The 20,812-nt window shown below is 36.7% G+C and overlaps 1 protein-coding gene across 1 annotated transcript in view; it reads left to right on the top strand.

The window, feature by feature from the left end:
* Positions 1–20,812, top strand: part of ARHGAP10 (Rho GTPase activating protein 10) — a 129,258-nt gene that overhangs the window by 62,708 nt on the left and 45,738 nt on the right. Inside the window, exons 14-18 of the mRNA XM_009327511.1 lie at positions 1,449–1,523; positions 6,703–6,790; positions 8,122–8,180; positions 10,808–10,913; positions 11,536–11,695. Of these exons, the coding sequence (XP_009325786.1) occupies positions 1,449–1,523; positions 6,703–6,790; positions 8,122–8,180; positions 10,808–10,913; positions 11,536–11,695 (488 nt within the window). The remainder of the gene's footprint in view (positions 1–1,448; positions 1,524–6,702; positions 6,791–8,121; positions 8,181–10,807; positions 10,914–11,535; positions 11,696–20,812) is intronic.

Here is a 20,812-nt window from a genome sequence, read left to right as displayed (position 1 = left end):
AGCAGGCTCTCAAAGATGTGGGATGGCTGAGGAGGCTGCAGACTGTTTGAGGAGGAGAAGGAAAAGATGTGGCAAGGCTAGGCAGGAGGAGGAGGTAGAAAATGCGAAGTTCTCTCCACCGTATTGAGAATTATTGCTGTGTATTATGGTTGTGTCTGACAGTAATTCATTAAAAGGCTAATGATTTTTACATACTTCATCTAATATTTATTTGGGAAGAAACTTTTTCTCATATGACTGGTTTTAATTTTCCTGCTCTGGGTTGGAACGGTTTGATATTGAAACTGGGAATTCTCCACAAGTCTTCCTTTGTTGAAGGATATTTTGAATAAGAATGCCATATAATCTGTTATTTGAAAAGATTTCCTTGGAGTAGAAACACAGGTATTTTGTGTCGTTTCTACTCTTCCAGGCCAGTGTGAATATAGAGGTAGAGTATGGTGGTGTTTGTAGATGGCTGCTTATTATGTGGCCTCTCAAACATCTGTGTCAGCTTCAGGACTGTAATATTTTACCTCCCACTATATGGGCTCTGAAACAATGCAGCAGACAAAGACATACCTTATTTTGCCCTTTTTCTTCCCTACCCCTTCTCTCCCTCCCATTTTCCTTCAATCTGTATTCATAGTTTTACTTCCCTGGGGATAAAACTGGGTGTGGTAAAGGAAGACAAACGCAGGGGAAGAAAAGGGGTAGAGAAGTGAATGTGTGTGAGAGGACGGAAGGGCGCAGAGGAATGACAGGAGAGTGGTCCAGTGTCCACATGAAATGAGAGTAGGGGACTGAAAATATTATGCCGGTTAGGGCTACTCTAGTCATCCCAAGCAAAACCAGAGGTACGGATTTCAGTAACCTGTGGTGGTGCCTCTGGACGTAACTAGTATGTGGACCACAGTGGGTTGGAATGAGGCTTCATATCTTAAATGAAAAGCGTTTACAAACTTGAAAAAAGATTGGTTTTTGAGGACTGGGAATAGGCTCAATTTTTTCTTTATTTTATCCAAACTCTTTTTGTCAGCCACATATTTGGGAAAAAAACAAAATTACGTTTATTAAAGAAATCTTAATTTAGCATTTGTTGGTTCAGTTCTTGCGTTATTAGAATGTGAATGCTGATGTATCCAAAATGTCATTTAAAAAATCTGAAAACAGGCAGTGATTTTTTTCAAGCAAAGGTTTGTCCCTGTTTGCTTCTACTCCCAGTTTCTGAAGTGGATTGAGGTACATCAAACCTTTACCAAAACATAACATGAACTTATCTTAAAAACACAGAAGAACAAAAGGATTCTTGCAATACTTTATTTATAATGTTGTTCTCACAACCGTGTTAATGCTATGTAGCCTGTCTGTCTTTGAGGAGAATTTGTTGCCTGGGGAAAAGTTTTAATGCTAAATTTGACTGTGGTTGATCTGATGTTTTTTTTTTTTTCCCTCCTTTTGCATAATAGGTATAAATGACCAAGGATTGTACAGAGTTGTGGGGGTGAGTTCAAAGGTCCAGAGACTTCTGAGTTTGTTGATGGGTATGCCTCTATTTTACAATCATTTTTTCAATATTTTATCTCATGTTGTTTTACTGTCAATTTTAAAAGCATCTGCCTGTAGTTGTTCTTTATATGGGCCAAATCTAGTTTGCTTTAGTCCATGTAAATAATCCCCGTATCATTGTAAGTTCCCCTGGTTTAGCAAGGCCAAGATTAGTTGGTAGGAATAAACTAAGAGAACTGCTGTGGGACATGTAGGAGCAAATCATGGGCTTTGCGCAAGGTTGATGTAAGTGGGATTAAAGCAGCCGAAGTTGAAGGGCCTGATCAGAAAATTCAAAATACCAATCCTGAACAAACTCGTGTCGTTTGTTGGCGTTCTACCAACATACCAAATTCACGAAAAAGCTTACTGCTTCATTGTTTGAAGTGTCCACCTTTCTTCTCCCTTATCTAAGATGCACAGGTGTACACGCCCATGTGTGTCTTTAGTTAATCACTGTGCAAATTAAGACATTTAGTTTAAGCCTACTGGCAAAGAGCTCTTTGGTTTAAGAGGAGGAATATGATATATGTATTAATAATAACTGTGTGCCAAGGCGGGAGACAGATGGAGAAAGGATTTGTTTTTATAAACTTAGTAGTATAGCTCTTATATGTGGGTAACATCTTTGACTCTCTTATACCTAGTTAGCCATGTGTACTTTTAAGATTTTTTTGGTTCATAAAATTATTCTCAGAAACTTTTTTCCCCCTTTTCTTTCTGGAAACTTTGATGCATCTTTAATCCCAGTGTGACTGTAGCTCTCTTGCCACTCTGCTGTCCCTAGGGTAAAAAAAAAAAAAAAAAAAAGTAGTATTGGCACCTGGATGAAATCCCTCATCTGCCTGATATCTCTCACCAAAGTAGTAGCCATGACTGCAAGATGTGCCGTGTTTCCCAATTGCTTGTCCTGAGGCACTGACAGTACATGCAGTCAGACAAGACCACTGGGATTAGTTCATTTTTATAAAGCTTCCAAACCTGTCACTTGACAGCAAAGGTCTGATTCTCAGGGATTCATTGGTATGCAAAGAAGCTTGTTTGCAGTTTGCACCAGGCTCTTCTCCAGAACCATGCATGCTCCATCTGTGCTGATAACACAGTGTTCTTTGGCACTGCAAACTGGAGGAAGCCAGAAAGTGAATTCATTTCATTACCCCAGACATTATGTGAATGACAAAGCGCTTTTATATTATATGCTGCTGTCAGTTCAGTGCCACCTGTAAGACTTTTTCTTTTCCTTCCTTTATTTTTTCAAACAGGCTGTCTCTTCAGAAACGATAAGACATCAGGCTTGAGGACCTGCATGTCATATCAATCTGTCATAATGACCTTGCTAAATATTAATTTATGATATCTTACTTTAATCAATATTAACAGCACCCTGAAGTTCTCCATTAGTGCACATAAACCTGCCTGTATCTTTAAAGTATTGTAGCAAAAGACTCTTTCTGGAAATACGAACTGGGATTAATAAAAATGACTGATCTGTAACAGATTCTTATGGTTGTTTATCTGTATTGGAGTTAGCCTCAATAGACAATAACCATCTTTAGCCATTGCCCATAGGAAGAATGACGTGTTATCACTCAGAGAGTCTCAATTAGATGCATTTTATATCGTAAGATGTTTTTCAGTTTTGTACTTACTAGCTTAGCTTGCGCTGCAGGTCTGGCAGGCAAATTTTCCTCTTTGCCATTAGTGGTATCCAAATTAAATAGACTCAGGTTGCCAGTGGTTCAGTAGCAGCTGGAAGAGTTTACTGGGGATTCCAGCATCTGCTTTTAGTTATTTTTTTTAAATTAGAAACATTTTTTGTCATTCCCAAGATTCATATATTTATTTGAAGTAGGAAGAATACAGTGGTATGAAGATGAGGCAAAATACTGAACAGAAAAAAGTTAGGGTGCGAGCAGGTGCTCTTTTTCTGATGATTTGTTGAAAGCGATCCTATCTGTGCTCTTTATCTGTCTGTCCTCAGAGAAGAATAAAGACGGTTTCTTTTTGATATACAGTGGTATAGAGAATTTAAAATGACTGATTAATCTTTAATCCTTTGTCTCTGGGTATACTCTTAGATACCCTTCTATATGAAAGATCTTTTCAGAATCATAAAAACCTCGTATTAACTTTCTGTATTTTAAAATGTTTGATAAGATTTCAAAGTATTTTAAGCTACCTATCGTTGACCATGAGGTTCACGGTCTGAAAGGCCTGAAGTGGAAAAAAAAGTCTTCCAAATGGTAACCAGGGACATAATAGCATGTAGTTTTGTCTCTTTTTCAGAATATTTTCTATGAAATTTGGGAAAGTACATTGAGAGTCAAGAGAGTATGAGAAGACCAATATATGCTTTTCTAATACTATGAATGCACAGATTTTCATCTTTAATGTAAAAATCTAGTGAAAGTAAGTCTTCTGTAAAATGAGGCTCAGCAATTAAATATACAATTCTGCTTTAAAAAAAAAAGTTAATTTTGCAATTAACTGAGTCCTTGAAGTTACTTGTAACTAGCGTTGTGCTATGGTGATCTATTTTGCAGCAATAATCTTGTCTAAATTTAAGTGAGGCATTTGGTAAGGAAAACAGTCATTACATTTCAAGGGAAAATGTTAAATTAATCTGCTATCTCATCGTAAACAGGGATACAGAGTTAGGACTTCCAATGTTACAGGAATCTGTTATAAGCAATTCAGAGTGCATTGTCAGCCGTCAGGAGGCTCAGTTCAGGGACCAATTCCTGTTTCATCTATGATCTACATTATAGATCTGGTGTGGCTTATCTCATACAAGCTGCCTACATAGATTTCATACAAAATACATAGGTCAGCTTTCATACAGACCCTTGCTCGTGGTGAAGTGACTGCTAAGGACTTGGAGTTTCTACTGTAGAGTTCAGTTTTAATTTCTCATACTGCCTGGCGTGAAAAATGCCTGACATTATATGTTGTAGAAGAAAACTTTTAGGTACCTCTGCCTTTTCAAAACCAGCAGCTTTCAAAACAATTACACTGAATTCCTTATTATTTTATGTACAGTAAATGACAGTATGCATACACTCCTTACAGTGGGCATATTGCATACGAAAGCAGAGTGTCTCCTCCTAACCTAGTTTAGTGAACTGGACTGTTTTTATAAACTCTAGCTCCCTTATTGTCAGAAAGATTTGCATAAAATTTAGAGCTGATCTGTCAAAAGCTGTTCCATAAATGTGCACGATTACTTTTGTATGTGTGAAGTTGCCATTCAGTGCCCAGTGGCTGTTATGTGAACAAGTATCATGAAAACTGGTGGAGTCATTGTTGAAATCCCAGTTGAAGTTCCAGTTCATATAATGGCCTGGGATGTTTGAAGTAGAGGGAAAAATGGAGTGGAAACAGTCAAATATACAGGGTGGTGGGGCACAGAGCTATGTAGGGCAAATTCAAACCAAAAGTGAAAAAAATGTCTTTAAGTCTTGATGGCTTCTCCAGTCAAACTAGGGATTGTTTGGGGTTGGTAGCAAGGCCAAATTTTGTTGGGGTTTTATTTTTCTTCCCAAGAGATAATGAAATATTTCAGCAATACCTTCCTTTTTTTTTATTTTAAGAGGCTTGCCTTGCAATTGAGACACTTGTTATTTTCCTCCCCAAATTCATCAACAAATTTCACATAACTGAGTGCATCCTTTGACTGTAAAGGGGGTTGATGATTATGAAGCAGTTATTTAAAAACTGGATATTACATAGTGGTTTAGTAACAAAATCCCCATAGATTTCACTAGTTTCTGATGTGATGGCAGTTTTTATTTAATTATATTAAGTAGAAATGTTTTGTTCTCAAAACAGAGAACTTGAACACAGAAACAGCTAGCATGCTAAAAAGAGGAAAAACGAAACTTTTTCCTGAGACAATCTTGAGTATTTTGGGTGGTGGTTGGCTAGTAACAATTTGGTAGAAAATGTTATCTGACTTGTATTTTAAAATGAGATTTAAATAATTGATACAATGAGGGAGAATATTCAGTTACAGAAATAATTGCTTGGCACAGCCTTTAGAACAGAATTATTTAGTCCCAGTAAAAGGACTGCACCTTTAATCAAGGATCCTAATTTGATTTTTTTAATGTGCCTGTCGTTTGTCTGACAAGCAAAGTAACAAATGAATTCTGAATTGTATGAACTGGTCAACACGTAATCTGTGTCAGCTGCTGCTGTAGTTTACTGTAGTGACTGACGGAAACATGTAGCAGTAATAATAACAGAAGCGCAAGCACTTGAAGTTACCAAATACATTTGGCTATTTTGGCCATATACATGTGATCTTCTTGTGTCGACTAGCTATTGCTTCCTTTTTTGAGGCCAAAAGGGTTTTTTTGATTGTAGAACATTCCAGCGTGCTGTGGTGTTTTCTGTTCTGTCAAAAAATCTTTCACCCGATGGGTCATTCAAACATACAACGATTCAGTTTGATCTGTCTTGTTATGAGACTCTACCAACTAACCTGGTAAAAGATGGGAAGAGTTCTGTGAACCTGACAAATGGTCAAACGAGTGAGTATGTTCTCCCTTTGGCTAAAACTGATCAAGTAAGGGAAACATTCAGGCCATCTTCTAGAGGAAACTTACTGCTAGAGAAGAGTCCTTCTACTTTTGAAGCACCTCTTAAAGGTTTTCACACAGTAAGGAGGGTCATACTGCACTTTGGCTATTTTCATCAGCAGTCCAAAATAACAGTTTACAAGCAAAACTATGGGAAGAATTCAAAAAGATTTCTCAGTGTACTTGCATTTTAAATAATGAAAGAAAAGAGGAAAAGGTAAGTTATGCTTAGTGCGTCTTTTTTCTAAATTGTTTTTGTACATCTTCATGTTTGTGTACATCTTTCTGTTTAAAGGTGTGATACAAAATACCAATTGCTATAGAGATCTCTTTACATGAAAGTGATTTTTAATCCTTCATTAAAGAAAAAGTCAGCAGTAAATACTTTTTAAAACAAAATATGGAAATAGAATTTATGAAGAGGTTTGGATATTAAGTCGTCTTAGTATTAACTAATAGTAAGAAGGACATATTACTTCTACGTTCATGTGGGAAAATACATAATGATCAAATTCAATGTGTTGGTGTTTACGTAGGGCATACTGATTTAAATTCCCTTTTTTCATGTCCCTCTTTCTTTCTGATTATTTTCTAGATGCAAAAACCTGCAATGAGGTTGACCTGGAAAACTCTGTAGATTGGGAAGTGAAGACAATTACTAGTGCTATGAAGCAATATCTGCGGTAAGCCTGTCTCTCTGTCTCATCTATTTATTATTTTTTTTTTAGACTATGAATTCTGTATTCTAATTTGCCTATGCAGTGTGTTAAGCTACATTACTTACTTTTCCTATATTTTGGGAGAGAGGTTTGTTTTGTGCAAATACCATGTTTGTTACTTGTCTTGGGGGAAGCAAAATAATTTAGCAACACTAATACTCATGTTCATATGAGACAAGCCCCAAAACATTTTTGTGTTAGATACATAAGCATTTCACTGATGGTTCAGAAATCTGAATTGTTAGTAAACTTGCTGAGAGTTGTTACTGAAAGTCAGCTAAGATTGTTAAGAGTTTTTTGCCTTTTTCTGTTTTAGTGTGGTAGAATGGAAAGGGAAAAGGTTAGGAAATTTTTAATATTTTCCTCTTTTCCTTCTGGCCCTTGCTTTGATGTTCTAGGTGCAACAGTAATAATATTTTGAGTGTTAAAAGTAAGAACTTTAGATGCGTTCTCTGTTCAAACGGCTTTGCCAATTTCTGATCAAGGTATTTTACTAAATTGCCTAAGAACACAGAACTTTTGTGTATCTCTTGTAGCGTAACACAATTACAGTATTTTTAATCTGGTTTTATTAAATAAAGTATTACTGGAACCACTATCAAAGAATGCTGAAAAACTATTATCAAGATAAAAGTCTCTCTTATGGAGTGTAGGAAAGAATTAAAAAAAAAAGGAAGGAATGGGGAAGAAATTCCTGCCTACAGTATTTCCCATCTGAGTGTTTAATATTTCATAAGCATCAGTAAAATCAATTTAATAAATGAAGGTTTTAACTGATGTTTTAACTCTGATTTCTGTTATTCAGTACATTTTTCATTGATGACTAAGGTTTTCAATTTAAATTTTTCTATTTGAAATACTTTAGAATTTTGATTTGTGGATGGCTACTTTTCAGCAAACTTAACTGTTTTAGGGCCTTTATTTCTTTCCAGTAAGGCACTGACTTGTGATTCTTTGTATTTTAAAAACACTAATGAAGAATTAATTACATAGTGTATGTGTACAGTCTTTATCTGAGAAACAGTCTTGGTGGTGTGATTTGGAAAGGTGCCTTATGATAGACTGGAGACATCACTTCAGCTCATGGAAGGTGAATGGATGTATTTAGTCTTATTTTCCTGATAATACCAAGTTTTCCATTCGCGCTGGAAATCATTGAATTCAAGGGCCACCATAACAATGGTTGCCTCCAGTGCGAAGATTATACTACTGAATGTTAAAAAGGTTTCCTGCTTAGACTAAATACAGATAGGAAAGAATATAGCTAAATTTATTATGTCATCCTTGTTTTGCAGAAGCCTTCCAGAGCCACTGATGACGTACGAGTTGCATGGAGAATTCATCATTCCTGCCAGTAAATATATGACTGCAGTTCAAATAGAAATCTTTTCTTACAGTACTGTTGTGGCCTTAGGAGCATGCTGCAAGTGCAATTTCAGAAAAATTCTTCAACCCAGTACAAATATAGGAATAAGAAATAATAAATGTTTTAAAAATACGTAGGTTTTAACCAGTGTTCAGTTCTAGTATGTGTCACAATATGACGTTGTCTATTGACAGACAAGCTTGTGACAGACTTAGCATAGCGCAATTTTTACTTTTATGGAAAACCTTTTGGATAGACATTGTAAACATTCATTCTTCTTATCTTAATTATATAATGATAATTATCTACTTAGATTGTGATTTTTTTTTTTTTCTTCCATTTATAAAGAGTATGAAGCTTAGTAAAAGAAAATACACTAATTCGGGCTCATTTGAATCCTTAAAGCACAGCTGCCTGACCCTTGTTTTCAGTGCCTTGTTAGCTCTGTCTCCAGGCAGGCTTGAATGTTCCTCGTATATTAGTAGAAGAAAGGAAAGAGCAGGCCAGATTACAGTATGGCAGTTCAAATACAGGCTTGGAGAAGACACAACAGCTTTTGTAGTTCAGCTGTATGGTATCTAATGTACATGGAATTTTTTTGGAAGAGGATGGAGGGAAACTGTGTAAGAAAATTTTTGGCAAAATATCAAACAGATATTTAGCTGATTTTCTTTCCAGCCTGTAGCACTTCTGGCAAACTGTGGAAAGCAAAATTAAAATAAACTTTGAGACAATTGCTTTATCTTCTTCGGATTGCTGTAATGACTTTCCAGGACTGCAGAATGTGTTCACTTGTGGTCCTTAATTCAAAATGAGAATTAGCCCATGAAATTCGTTGCCAAAGCACATCTTAGAGGCCAAGTGCTTAAACAAAATTCAACATACTTACCTAGATGGTAAGTCTGCCCGTTTGTATTGGAAAGTGTTAAAATAATTTCTTGACCTATGAAGTTTTGCCAGCAGTTTCTCACTTTATTTTCCTTTCTCTATTTTATAGTCTCTTTCAATAAAGGAATTCAGTTGAAGTTACATGTTTAAAATAGTACAGTGTTCATAAGTAGTAAACAATTTTGTAGAGGGGGGTTGATTCTATGTAGTGGGGAGGGAAATTTAATCAACACTGCAGATCTGAGTTACGGTATACTTAAAAATAGATAGTCAGTGTTGTTTCCTATGTTGGCTATAAAAACTCAACAACGCCGGGAATAGTAAGAAACATCCTTTTCTCTGAAACTATTGCGGGGGGGGGAAAGGCCAAAATTAAAAGGTTCTCCTTTCAATTTTCTTTTCTTTATATATATCAGTGTAGATTGAAACTATATAAGCCTTGACTGTATCTTGTGATTAAGTTGCTTAGCCATTCTTTAATTAGAGTTTGTGATTTCACATATATGTAAAATAGTCTTGCTTTAAAGAAGGCTTATGTTTTTCTGGCTGTCTGAATTTTGATTAGCTGACTAGAAGCTAAACGTTTTGCATTTTGGTAGCCTTTTTTCTTGCAATCTGTGCAGGGGTGTTCACAGCAAAAGAATAGAAAAACAACCCTAAAATCTGTAGCAATATGCAAAGAAAAAAAATAACCTGTAGCAATAGGCACTGAAGAACTATGGTGGTATTTTATATGAAATACACTTAACAATCAAAGTTGCCTTAGAGTAAAATGGGACCTGATGAGTGGTCCTGGTGTCAAAACTTCTTGCATTCAGAGTAGGTTCTAAATTTTCTCTTTATGTACCTTGTACTAAGTAATATTATATACAAGAGAAATACTTCCACTCCTCTCATTGTAACCATTACTGAGATGTAATTTTGTGATTTAATACAACTTTGAGAAATAGGAAGAGGGATTATTTTCATCTTTTACAGATTCTTGTTTTCATCTGTGTACTAGTGAAACCTGTAGAGGCCAAAATTACTCAATTCAACACCCAACACACAAAAATAAAAAGCTCCTTGCTTATTTTTACTATATTTCTGTACTGTACTAGAGAGGGATGCCATTGTTATTCAGGGCCCTTTATCATAGTAATCTCACTCAGTAGGTTTTTTGCATGATTATTCTTCTGTGTCTTCAGAGGTCATTAGATTTTCTCTTTCTGAGTATATGAATCTTCTGCACGCGTTGTCTTATGCAGTTTCCAGTGCAAGGTGGCATAAATGCAGTATCATTAGCTGCATAGTACCAGCAAAACTGAATTCTAATGATGAGGACAATCAGTTAATGATACTGAAATGTAAAGTAGTACAGTTCCACTCTGTGGCACTCAGTAACATTGCTCCTCACCTTGCAGTGTATTCATAAGCAGATGAGTCCAATGCAGCAAAACAATAACTACATCTGTCAATTTTTAAAAATAGATGAACAAAGGCATCCTTTTGCAGGTGGATGGAAAGATGAGTTCACAAAATAAGCAAATAAGTTGATAATTGTAGAACAAAATTACTTGTGAAAACAAAACGCATATGTTCAATATTGCTGTGTTTGGATGTACATAAGTGGTGTAGCAAAGTGTGTGCAGTATGTTTCCGTGCAGGGGTGGGAGAAGCTTTGCGTTTCTGTGGATTTTATTTTATTTTTATTTTTTGAGATAGTTATTTATTTCTATGTCCCATAGAAAGTGGGAGTCCTGAATCTCGAGTTAATGCTGTGCACTTCTTGGTCCATAAACTCCCAGAAAAGAACAAAGAGATGCTGGAAATTTTGGTGAAACATTTAGCGAAGTAAGTATTATGACCTGCTTTCCTACCTTGTCAGAATTCTTGTCCTTACCTTTGTTTAACTACAAAGGGCCTTAGTTAAGTGTGGCTGGAGCTGAAGCCCATCTCGATGCTGTCATACACAATACCAAGCACCAAACGTGCAAAAGCAGACAAGACGTTTGACTCATGCTGTGTATATTTTGGCGGGAAAGGCAGAAATCTAATCCGTTAATGAAGCCATAGAAGTATTTACTTTAGCAGTCCTGCCAGCAGTTGAGGTTTTGATTGAAGTGAGAAAGGGAACATTATACTTTCTTTTTGCAAATTCTGGCAAAGTGAATAGTGGAGATCTGTTAGCAAATTTAAGTTGGTTTCACACTTGCCCTGGTCCAAGGCTAAGTGCATTTTATATATTTAAGTTCAGTAAGAGACTGCTTTTGCTTTTAAATTGCCAGTGGAAGAATGGCTTTTCTGTTTTCCAGAATTCAGTAAGATTTTATTTGAAGAAACTTTGCACAAAACAAACTTCTAAAACATAGATTAAGGAAATGTAATGTTTTCATTTGTAGACTGCAGTTTCCAACAGTAATGGAAATTTTTCATAACCTATTTCCTGTTTTTTCCTTCAATTCTTTTCAAAAAGTGTTTCAAAGCATGCCAAGAGGAATCTAATGACTGTGGCAAATCTAGGGGTAGTATTTGGACCAACCTTAATGAGGCCACAGGAAGAAACTGTAGCAGCCATCATGGACCTGAAGTTTCAGAATATCGTTGTCGAAATCCTGATAGAAAATCACGAGAAGGTAAGCTTTGATACATCTCTGCGTTTCTGAGCGTTGTCCAAAACAGTCTGCTAGGCTTAACGGGTAGTATGGAGTTAAGTATGATGTTACGAACAGCTTAATTCTAAAGAATATCGTCCGTATACTGTACGCTTTTGGCTATTTATACTCGATAAGTATTCCTGTTCATAGGTAAACTGACATTTCAGAATGCATATTTCCTGGCAATAGCAGTGCTTCTGTGTGTATAGTACACAAATAGATTTTCATTATGATATTTGCATATGTCTTTTTCTGAGCAAAAGTGATACAAGACTGGAAAAGAGAAAGCCCAGGCTCAGTTTTTAGCTCTTCCATTAAGTACTTTGACCAGGGTCTGAATTAATTGTTCTATGTCTTCATTTTTCTCAGAGTTCACAGAGTAAAAAGAAGACTTTACTATACTCTGAATTTTATGGGTAAAAAGCATTATGAGAGCGCCAGGTATTAACATTTCCTTTGTTTTTAGCTGAATGTGTGTTATTTTAAGCCTTTGCATTTGAGGTAATACTGAAAATAGAAGTTGTTGCTGCTGCTCTGACAGCTGCCAGTTACTAAGGTGCCTTACATGTACAAGGTACTGTCCAGAATATCACTGCTTGTAATCTGGGATCTGAAAGTTTAAAAAAAAAAAAAAAAAAAAAAAAAAGTCGTTTACTGGTCTCTTTGTTTGGGTACTCCTTTGGGAGTCCCTTGTGTCTAAGGTGACTTCTGGAACTGCTGGATGTTTGAGGTACTTTGCTTGTACTGGGAGGATGGGCAGCATCTCCCTCGCTCTTATTGTCAAAAAAAGTGCTTTGGAAAAATTCCAGGATGTGCTTTTTCCTCTCCTCTTTCTTAAGCACACTGAGCATTGAAATAGTTATTTCTTTTAAAGGTTAACAGTGTTGAAATTGGCTATCTAAGGCAAGTCTTATCTACTCTAAATAATATCTGTCTCAAGTTTTTCTGACAATGTAATTATGCTACCTCCCTGAATGATACAGGCTGGGCAAAGCTTCTGTTGGCATAGCTGTATCCACATGGTGGGTTTTGTTGGCTTAGTTGACTTAGGATGTAATGCTGCCCTCACACACACATTGAGCAGATACGCTATTGTTCTGTTGGAAAAATACTGTGCTGCAGATGTGGCTCAAGTTCTAAGCGATAAATATTCCAAGAGTTGTAAGCCATGCTATTCATTTTGGACCTTATAAATGAAGGTAAACCTTGCAGTAAGCTCAAGCTACTGCAGTGACAAATTTAAGAAAGTGGAGAGAGTGAGCAGAGCCAGGGTGTTTTAATAACATACCGAGGTTGAGGTTGAGTTATGCTTATTCAAATCACTATATCACCACAGATTAGCACCATCTTATTCTTATGCCAGCTCAGTTGTGTCTTTAAAAACTGGACATCAATTTCATGTTTGAAACATTAGTTGTAGTTGCCTTTCTTGCTCCTCTGAAAATGTAGAGAAGCAGGGAATGGAAAATACATCAAAATAGTACTGCATCATTTTCCATAATTCCTTGTTTTATGCCTACTTTAGAACGAGAAGGCTATAATTTTTTTTAAGGGATTTCTGTCATTTCACTGTCACTTCTAACAGTGAACTTGCCATCGGTGGTCTGCCTGCAGCAACCTCTCCCACGCTAGAGCTGCTTCCAAGACGGAAGGAAGCACCAAGTGTGACCTCTGTGTATTTATAGCAAAGGCAATAGAGAGGTGTGTGCTAAGGCATTACAAAAATTTTATAGTTGAATATGTTGCTTTTACTAGTGAGCATTCTTCATTTAGGGCAGACCAAGGATCTACTTTTAATGGCAAGCAGGCTTATTGTCAGTCTGATGTTCATTTTATATTGTTGTTTTGAATTTCTATGCTTTTCAGACTTTCTAAGTGTCTTGTGTTAGGTATCTTTATTTATAGGCCTGGTGAAGTCCTAGGAGAAGTCACCGGCTGTGGGTTAAAATACTTTCAAAGATTTCATTCAGCCACTACTCCACCTCTGCTAATTTTTAGCAGCTTCTGCTAATAGAAGCGAAGTTCGGAATTGTAGAAGAGTGCTGGAGTCAAGATGGAGGTACGCTGACACAAATGAACTTGAAGCAACACTTCATGCATATGTAATTTATGGCTCTGGCAGCCTGCCAGACAGATTGCCCTGTAGCAAATGAAATGACTAACAAACTTCCAAACTAGAAGCAATAGCCATCAATATTTCTGGTTTAAATACAGTAACTTGGTAGGCAAAATGGTAAAAAATTGTTATGATTCCTCAAATATTTTTAAATTCCATCAACGTTCATTATGTCTTGCGTGGATAGCTTTATTGAAGGAGATCCACAATTCATTTTTAGGAGGAGACGTAATTAATTGGGTTACTAGCTTTTGAAATCCTGGTGCAGTCGTTCCACTATCATCACTCTGCTGAGTCCTAATTAGAGAATTTCTATGCAATTTATGTGTGGAAACCTGGATATGGGGACTTGCCCTGAGATAAGAATATCATGCTTAGTGCATAAGCTGTTGTGTTGGTTTTTTTTTTTAAAGCTTTGTTGATATGTACATTTATTTCCTGCTAGCTAGAAACCAGTCACTTTCACCTTGTTTACCTGCATACATACTTCCAAACTATGGCTGTGAACCAATTATAGTAGGTTAAGGAGGGGATGTTTTGCAAAATCAGACCACTGCTGAGTCTTGAATGCTGGAACTAGACTGTACAGCCTGATGGGTCACTTAACTGGCATGAGAATTGCATAATGATTAAGACTAGAAGGGGGATAGAAGAGCATTAGGAAAATAATTGTCTAGCTTTTGTTCTTGTCAGTTATGGATAAGTCTCTTCCAAGCAGAGTATTTCCCAGTGTCCAGTCAGAAGATGAGCTGTAGAAGCAGATCTCTACTTCGAAAGAAAAAGCAAAAACTAGACCCAAGCTGAGACAATGTTTTACCAGGGACTCTCAGAACCACCTACTGTGGAAGGGAGACCAGTCCAGAGAAAAATGAGACCTGTGAATTGTCTTGCTTGCTTCTGTCATATGGCTGTAGGGGAAGGCCAGCCAGATAAGCTGGGCAAAGTAGGAGCGTGTTCAGGTTTGATATTAAATGACCTCTCTATAGTTTTGCCTGGAATTGCCATGTTTTTTGCTGACTGGGCTGGGTGCACCAGCACTCCTGTTTCCCTTTGCTTTGCAGGACTTTAAGGTCGGTGTCATTTCATACTTGGGTGTGTTGTCCCCTTCTCCCTTGCCATATCTGTCTGGTCTGCCTTGATTTCCATGTCCCGTATCTTTCCCTTCGCTGAAAAAGCATCAAGAAATTCATGTTTGTGTCTCATCATTGTGTTCATTTTGCTTTGAAGCTATACCTTTCCTTGGTGTTCCTTTTCTTGAGGTAACAAACTCAGGGGCTGACTGCAGCTGTGCTTGTACAGTTCCTGGAACAATCTTTGCTTGGCCTTTAGGTAACCCTCTGATGAAAAGTGGTAGTCAACTTTGACGCAAAAAAAAGGTTTTGATTTCTCTTCCCTCCTCCCCCAAATGAGTTTCAAGGGTATAAATTAATTTTTCTTCCCAAGGGTTTCACAGACTGGAAATCTTGGACATAAGCTCTTCTGGTCTTTCTTTCTGACTTGCGGTGAGGAAGAAGGGCAGTCTACTCCATGGCAGCATGAAGAGCATGCACGTGTTCATCTTGCTGTTTGTTATAATGTTTTGGCATCTTGTTGGAATGAATGTCACTATTCAAAGGGCTTATTTATTTGCCATTTAGAGATGCCTCAGTGGTAATGTGAGCCATTTTGGTTTCTCAATTCCCTGAACATTATTTTAAGAGGGGGAAAAAAAACCAGGATAAAAAAAGAAATCTAAGAAGTGAAAGAAGATGAGGGAGGAGGTTGGAATAAAAATCTCAGTGGGACAGGAATATCTAAACCAGCATATGGGGGAGGAAAGAATAGTGAGTACAAATAGCAAGATTGCAAAAACAGAAAGATGATGAAAATTACAGTGAAAGAAAATTAGAAGAAAAAAGGAGATGGGCTAGACAGAAGTCCCTTATGGAGACTGGGAAGCCAGAGTCTGCTGAAAGGGAATAGGCATGGTAAAATACGTTTTTCTAGAATTCAGACAACCTATGGGAAAATTATCTCAAAGACATTCATTCTGAAAAACTCTAGTTCATATGTATAAGGCAGATAGTGTTTTCACTTGTTTTCTGTATTAATCTCTTTGTAAAGGGCACAGATTTTGCATACTTTAGACAAAATATGCCTTTGTTTTAACTTTGTTCTGTTCAAAACGGTTTTATGGAGAAATCTTTTTTTATGAAATAGAAATGTTTGAATTTTTCTTACTTTAGGTACTTTAATGATTTTTTTTAAACTAAAGGGAAGAGAAGAATTTAATACTACTGAGCTCTTAAGCCAACATCAACTTCATGTAGTAATACTTGGAAAATCTTTAGTCTTAAAACACATTACAGTGCATAATACATGCAATATTTGTGAGACAGAAGAAATGGAAGCAGGTGAAGTCAGTTGTTGGTTTGAGAGTAGGAGGTGGCACAGTCAGGTGTGGCACGTGTCTCCACTTAGCAATCACTGCATGTTTAAAGCAGTTCTGTTGCAGGTAAATGCTTTAGGGTACAGCGGCACTGCCATCATCTAAACTAAGACTATTTTTTGACAGCACAGCAGATCTTTTGAAGTCGTGGTAAAGGGACATATGAGAAATACTAAAGAGGGCTTGTTTCAGCTTTCGTGTTGCTTTGCCTTTGGCTGCAACGGAGGACCAAGAAGCAATGCATTGTAATTGTGGTGGTTTGCTGTGGTGTAGCAATTTGAAACCTCCCCAAGCTGAATGTTTCTCAAGTCAACAAGCGTTTGACTTGGAGGGAGAAAAAAATTACAGTTTGCGAAGAAACACATGAGCTTCAGTTCAGGAAGGTATTCAGCATGTGCTTAACTTTAAGCACGTAACTAATCAGAAGTGTCATTGAAACTATTCCTGAACTTAATTCAAATTACATGCCTTAATGATTGACTGAGTCTAAAGCACAAAGGGCAGCAGGCAAAACAAAGAAATTCATCATGGTTTCTGGTAGAAGTCACAGCAGCTCTTTCATTCCACTATAGTGTGTGCAAACTCTTTAAACCCTTTCTCTGCCCTGTGGATAGCAGAAAGCCCTTCCACGTGAGACACGCACACATGGTGTGGTAAATTGACTGCTAATCTTTTTTTTTTGTTTGTTTAAAAGACTATAGTTTTCTAAATCTTAATGTGGTTTATGCATAGTAAGAACACTGTATATCAAATCTCCACTCACGTTTGTGACTGCAGTTGATGACATTAAAAGGAACTGAGTCTGGATCAATACCTGGATTGGTATGCTGTTAGACTGCTCCAAAAGAAACAAAACATGTACTGTGAGTAACCATATTAAATAAAAAAAAAAATCAAAACAAAAGTCATGTTCTCAGGGATAGAAGCGGTCTGCTGAGATGCTGCACTACAAATACATGGCACGTACAAATAATATGGACACAGACTTCTGCCTTCTTGATTTGCCTACGTTATTTCCAGTTAATTTTGGGAAACTTGCCTCAACTTTATATGAAATTTCAAAGTGATACAGATCTCATCTTCCAGTGCCCACAGGCAATGTTCCTAAGTAAGTAAACCGAAATGATGATAAGGGAGTGGAATTCAGTTGACTAACATTTGCTTCAGTCTTGATGGTCAGGGTGCTGTGCTTGGATGTGTGGAGGAGGAGGCAAGGGAGAAGTCCTTATGAAAAATGCTAAAATGGATGTTCTGAAATAAAATTTTGTTAGTCAAAGAAAATATTCTGTGAAATGCTGCAGGGAGCATGGAGAGGGGAAAAGTTGTTGCACTCCCGAAGAGTTTAAAACGTAAATTCTTATGCAGAAGCTGTGTGACATAAGAATTATACTTTATTGCAGCTTTCAATGGTAAGTGAAGTATTGAATTTACAAACTTTTTTTTTTCTTTATATTGGCTAAACTGACCTGAATGCCATCCTGTCTGGTTATTGCTAATGGATAATAGTGCAATATGTGCTTGTGTTTTCGTACGTACTCTTCAGAATTCAGCAAAAAAGGCTTTTGCCTTACCAGAGAGGTTAGTGTATTTCAAACCATTTAACAGATTTTTGAATAAACAAGATGTGGCAGTCAGCTGATAATACTTTATTTCCAATATTTTCGTGGTTTTTATTTACACTAATGAAGCATCAGTACTTCATTGCAGAGGGTGCTGGACATACAAATGAAAAACACGTTCTTTGCCTCCAAAGACTCTACAGTCATAATGTAAGATAAAAAAAATTATTTTAACAAAAACAAAGAGCAGAAAATATTGCACAAAGCAATGATGATCAATATAAAACGCCATCCACCTAGGCCACATATCTGCCTTCATTCAAATAAATCCTTGTAATGGCAGCAGGGAACTCTGTGGAGAAGAAAGTACTGGTGAGGCTATGTGGTTGACTACAGTTGGAACAGTGTCATTTGCAAAGATCTTGACATTTCATTCTGATGCTTTGTACAATGGCAATGTGGTAGGGGGTCAAATGTAGGTTTTTATTCTCGATATATAATTATTTATATTTCTGTTCATAAATTTTGTAGAAAACTCGGTGTGACAGATATATATTTATTTGTATTTGTGTGTGTGTATAAGTGTTTATATGTGTATATTTACAAATGAAGGGGAGATCATGTTTACCTGTGGTGTGTTTGGCCACGGTTGCTGCTTTTGCTGGCTCCTGACTTAGGTTTCTAAGTGCTGCCTTTTATCTTTTCAGGACTTCTCACACTCCTTGCAACAGACAATACATGCAAACATTCTCTTTCTGCATTATTTTCCATTTAGTAACTAGGAGTATGTTATGTTTTAGAAAGCTAGGTAATTAGATTGACTGTTTGATCTTTTAATTTGAAGGCACTTTTTTTTGGTTATTTTAGGTATTTCCTGTAACTAAACAAGATACACAAAGCTGTTTTGTGTAGCTGTAATAGGGAAGGACAACCTTTTTAAAATACTCACTTGGTGTGAGTTACAGTAGGTGAGCACAGAAGAGGAGGTGAATCTGCTGTTTCTGCTGGTGCAGTGGACAAATGTGTAGGTATTTAAAGCCTGGTGTATGATTAACTCTCTCATTTCCTTCAATGAATAAAATGGATTGGTTGATAGCCGTGAATGGGCTGCTATCAGGACCGTTCTTCCCAGGAATTGTTAAAAGGTGGAGCGAGATGCGATACAGTGGAAGCTGCAGTCTTTGTATCAGGAGCGCTACTTTTAGAAAGGCTGAGTCAACAAACTCATAATTCGCAAGCGATCAAAGGACACACATTTTTAACCTTGGTATGTGATGTGGTTTTTCTTTCTTTCATCCTTTCACAGCTGTCCTCCAGACTGTAATGTCATGTTTTACAGGCTATGTTTACTTTCTTCTAAAGACATGAACTACATGGTTCAAGGTAGTCAGGCCAAACGAGTGGCTATTAGGGTCTACGGATACATCAGGTTTGTTGGAAAATTCCCTCGGTTCTTTTGTCACTCTCATAGTTTGCAGTTTGTCCAGAGCTCTAATTCCTTTTGTATTAAGAGGAGCAGATAGCAGATATTCCAATTTTAGTATGAGATTGAGACTCACAGTGTCCACAAATCCCTAAAAGCAGTGTTTCATTTGGGTATGGGTAGTCAGGCTGCTAGGCAGATAGTCTCAGCAAATGATATCTTTGCAGTGAAGAAAAGGCTGTCTTGGATGGATTTATTTATTTATTTATTTATAGAGCTTTGTGGTTTGGCTCACAGCCAAGGATGTTTCCTGTTTCTAGTTTTGACTTATGCCCAGTTACTTTTGAGGCTGCATCCTCTGTTGCACAGAGTGTGCCAGTCAACATCAAAGAGCATGCTTTCTGGTTGGTGGCCCTCTAGAGGCTTAGCTTCAGGTATCTTTCGACTCTTGATCTGAATTTTTTTTTTTTTTTTGCAAATATAATGATTGTGAATATGTATAAAGGTGTTTTGTGGTTTGTAGTGGAATTCAAGCCTCAAAATCCAAAGCCTCAGAAGATCTGCATCCTGCGCAATCTCATAGAAGCCAGTGCACAGCAAATCATATTTTACAGTGTATAGACGCTGAAGCGCAAAAGTCAGGATAACTACTTCGAGGCAGGCACACCTGTATTGGAGTGGACACAATGGTAACCTCAGGGAGGTAAGTTACTTAAGGATTCTAATTAAGTTGTTGATAATTTTTATTGAAGATTTTGTAAACCTTTTTCAAAAATATTTAATATGATTTTTAGAAATCAACTTTATCACATTTTGTACACTGAACACAGATTCTGTTTAGATGTCAAGAATTTCTAGTGCATGTATTTTATATTTATTGAATCATGTGCTTGATAACCAGAAGAAGAAATGGATCATGTTGCCTGAAACCAGAAATGAAACAGGCTGATCTAATATTGTCCATAGTAAAGTAAAATGCAAAAAAGTAAGAAACTACAGTAGCAAAGGATCATTTCTTAAAAGATTTCAATACACTAGAAATTTTATAAAATTGTTAGAATAGGTGCAGAAATCAGTTTTGAAATAAAACTTTTGTCCTAGCTCTCCAGAAGTTGATCTTTTGTAATTTCTATTGTGATTAAACTTTTAATAGCTCCAATTAGCTTCTGCAATCCCTTCAAATAGGGAAAAAAAATATCTAGAACTGTTCATCTTATTGAATGTGTTTTTTACTATTAAAAAATGGATTACAATTAGTGGCTAGTGGTTACAATTAGTGGCTGAGCTACTGCAATGTATTTTAAGTTGCTTATTTTCACCTTGCACATTCTGAAATGCTTATATCTACAGTAAAATTCTAACTTGACATAAAAGACATTGTTGCTTTATGTTTGCAGAAAATGGCAAAAAGAATGGCACAACCGCTATCTTCATTATCTCAAGAGGAAAAAAAGCTTAGAAAGTCTATTGGGGTAAGAGCACTCTATGAACCACTAGGACAGTTGGCCTCTTTTTTTGAGCATTTTTGTCTCTAATATAAATATATGGTTTTTGGTTTCGTACAGGTTGC

This window comes from Pygoscelis adeliae, unplaced genomic scaffold (assembly GCF_000699105.1).
Source record: "Pygoscelis adeliae isolate BGI_AS28 unplaced genomic scaffold, ASM69910v1 Scaffold157, whole genome shotgun sequence".
NCBI classification, from domain to species: domain Eukaryota; kingdom Metazoa; phylum Chordata; class Aves; order Sphenisciformes; family Spheniscidae; genus Pygoscelis; species Pygoscelis adeliae.
The sequence above is the reverse complement of the archived record's forward strand: the minus strand, read 5'-3'. Positions and strand labels throughout refer to the sequence as shown.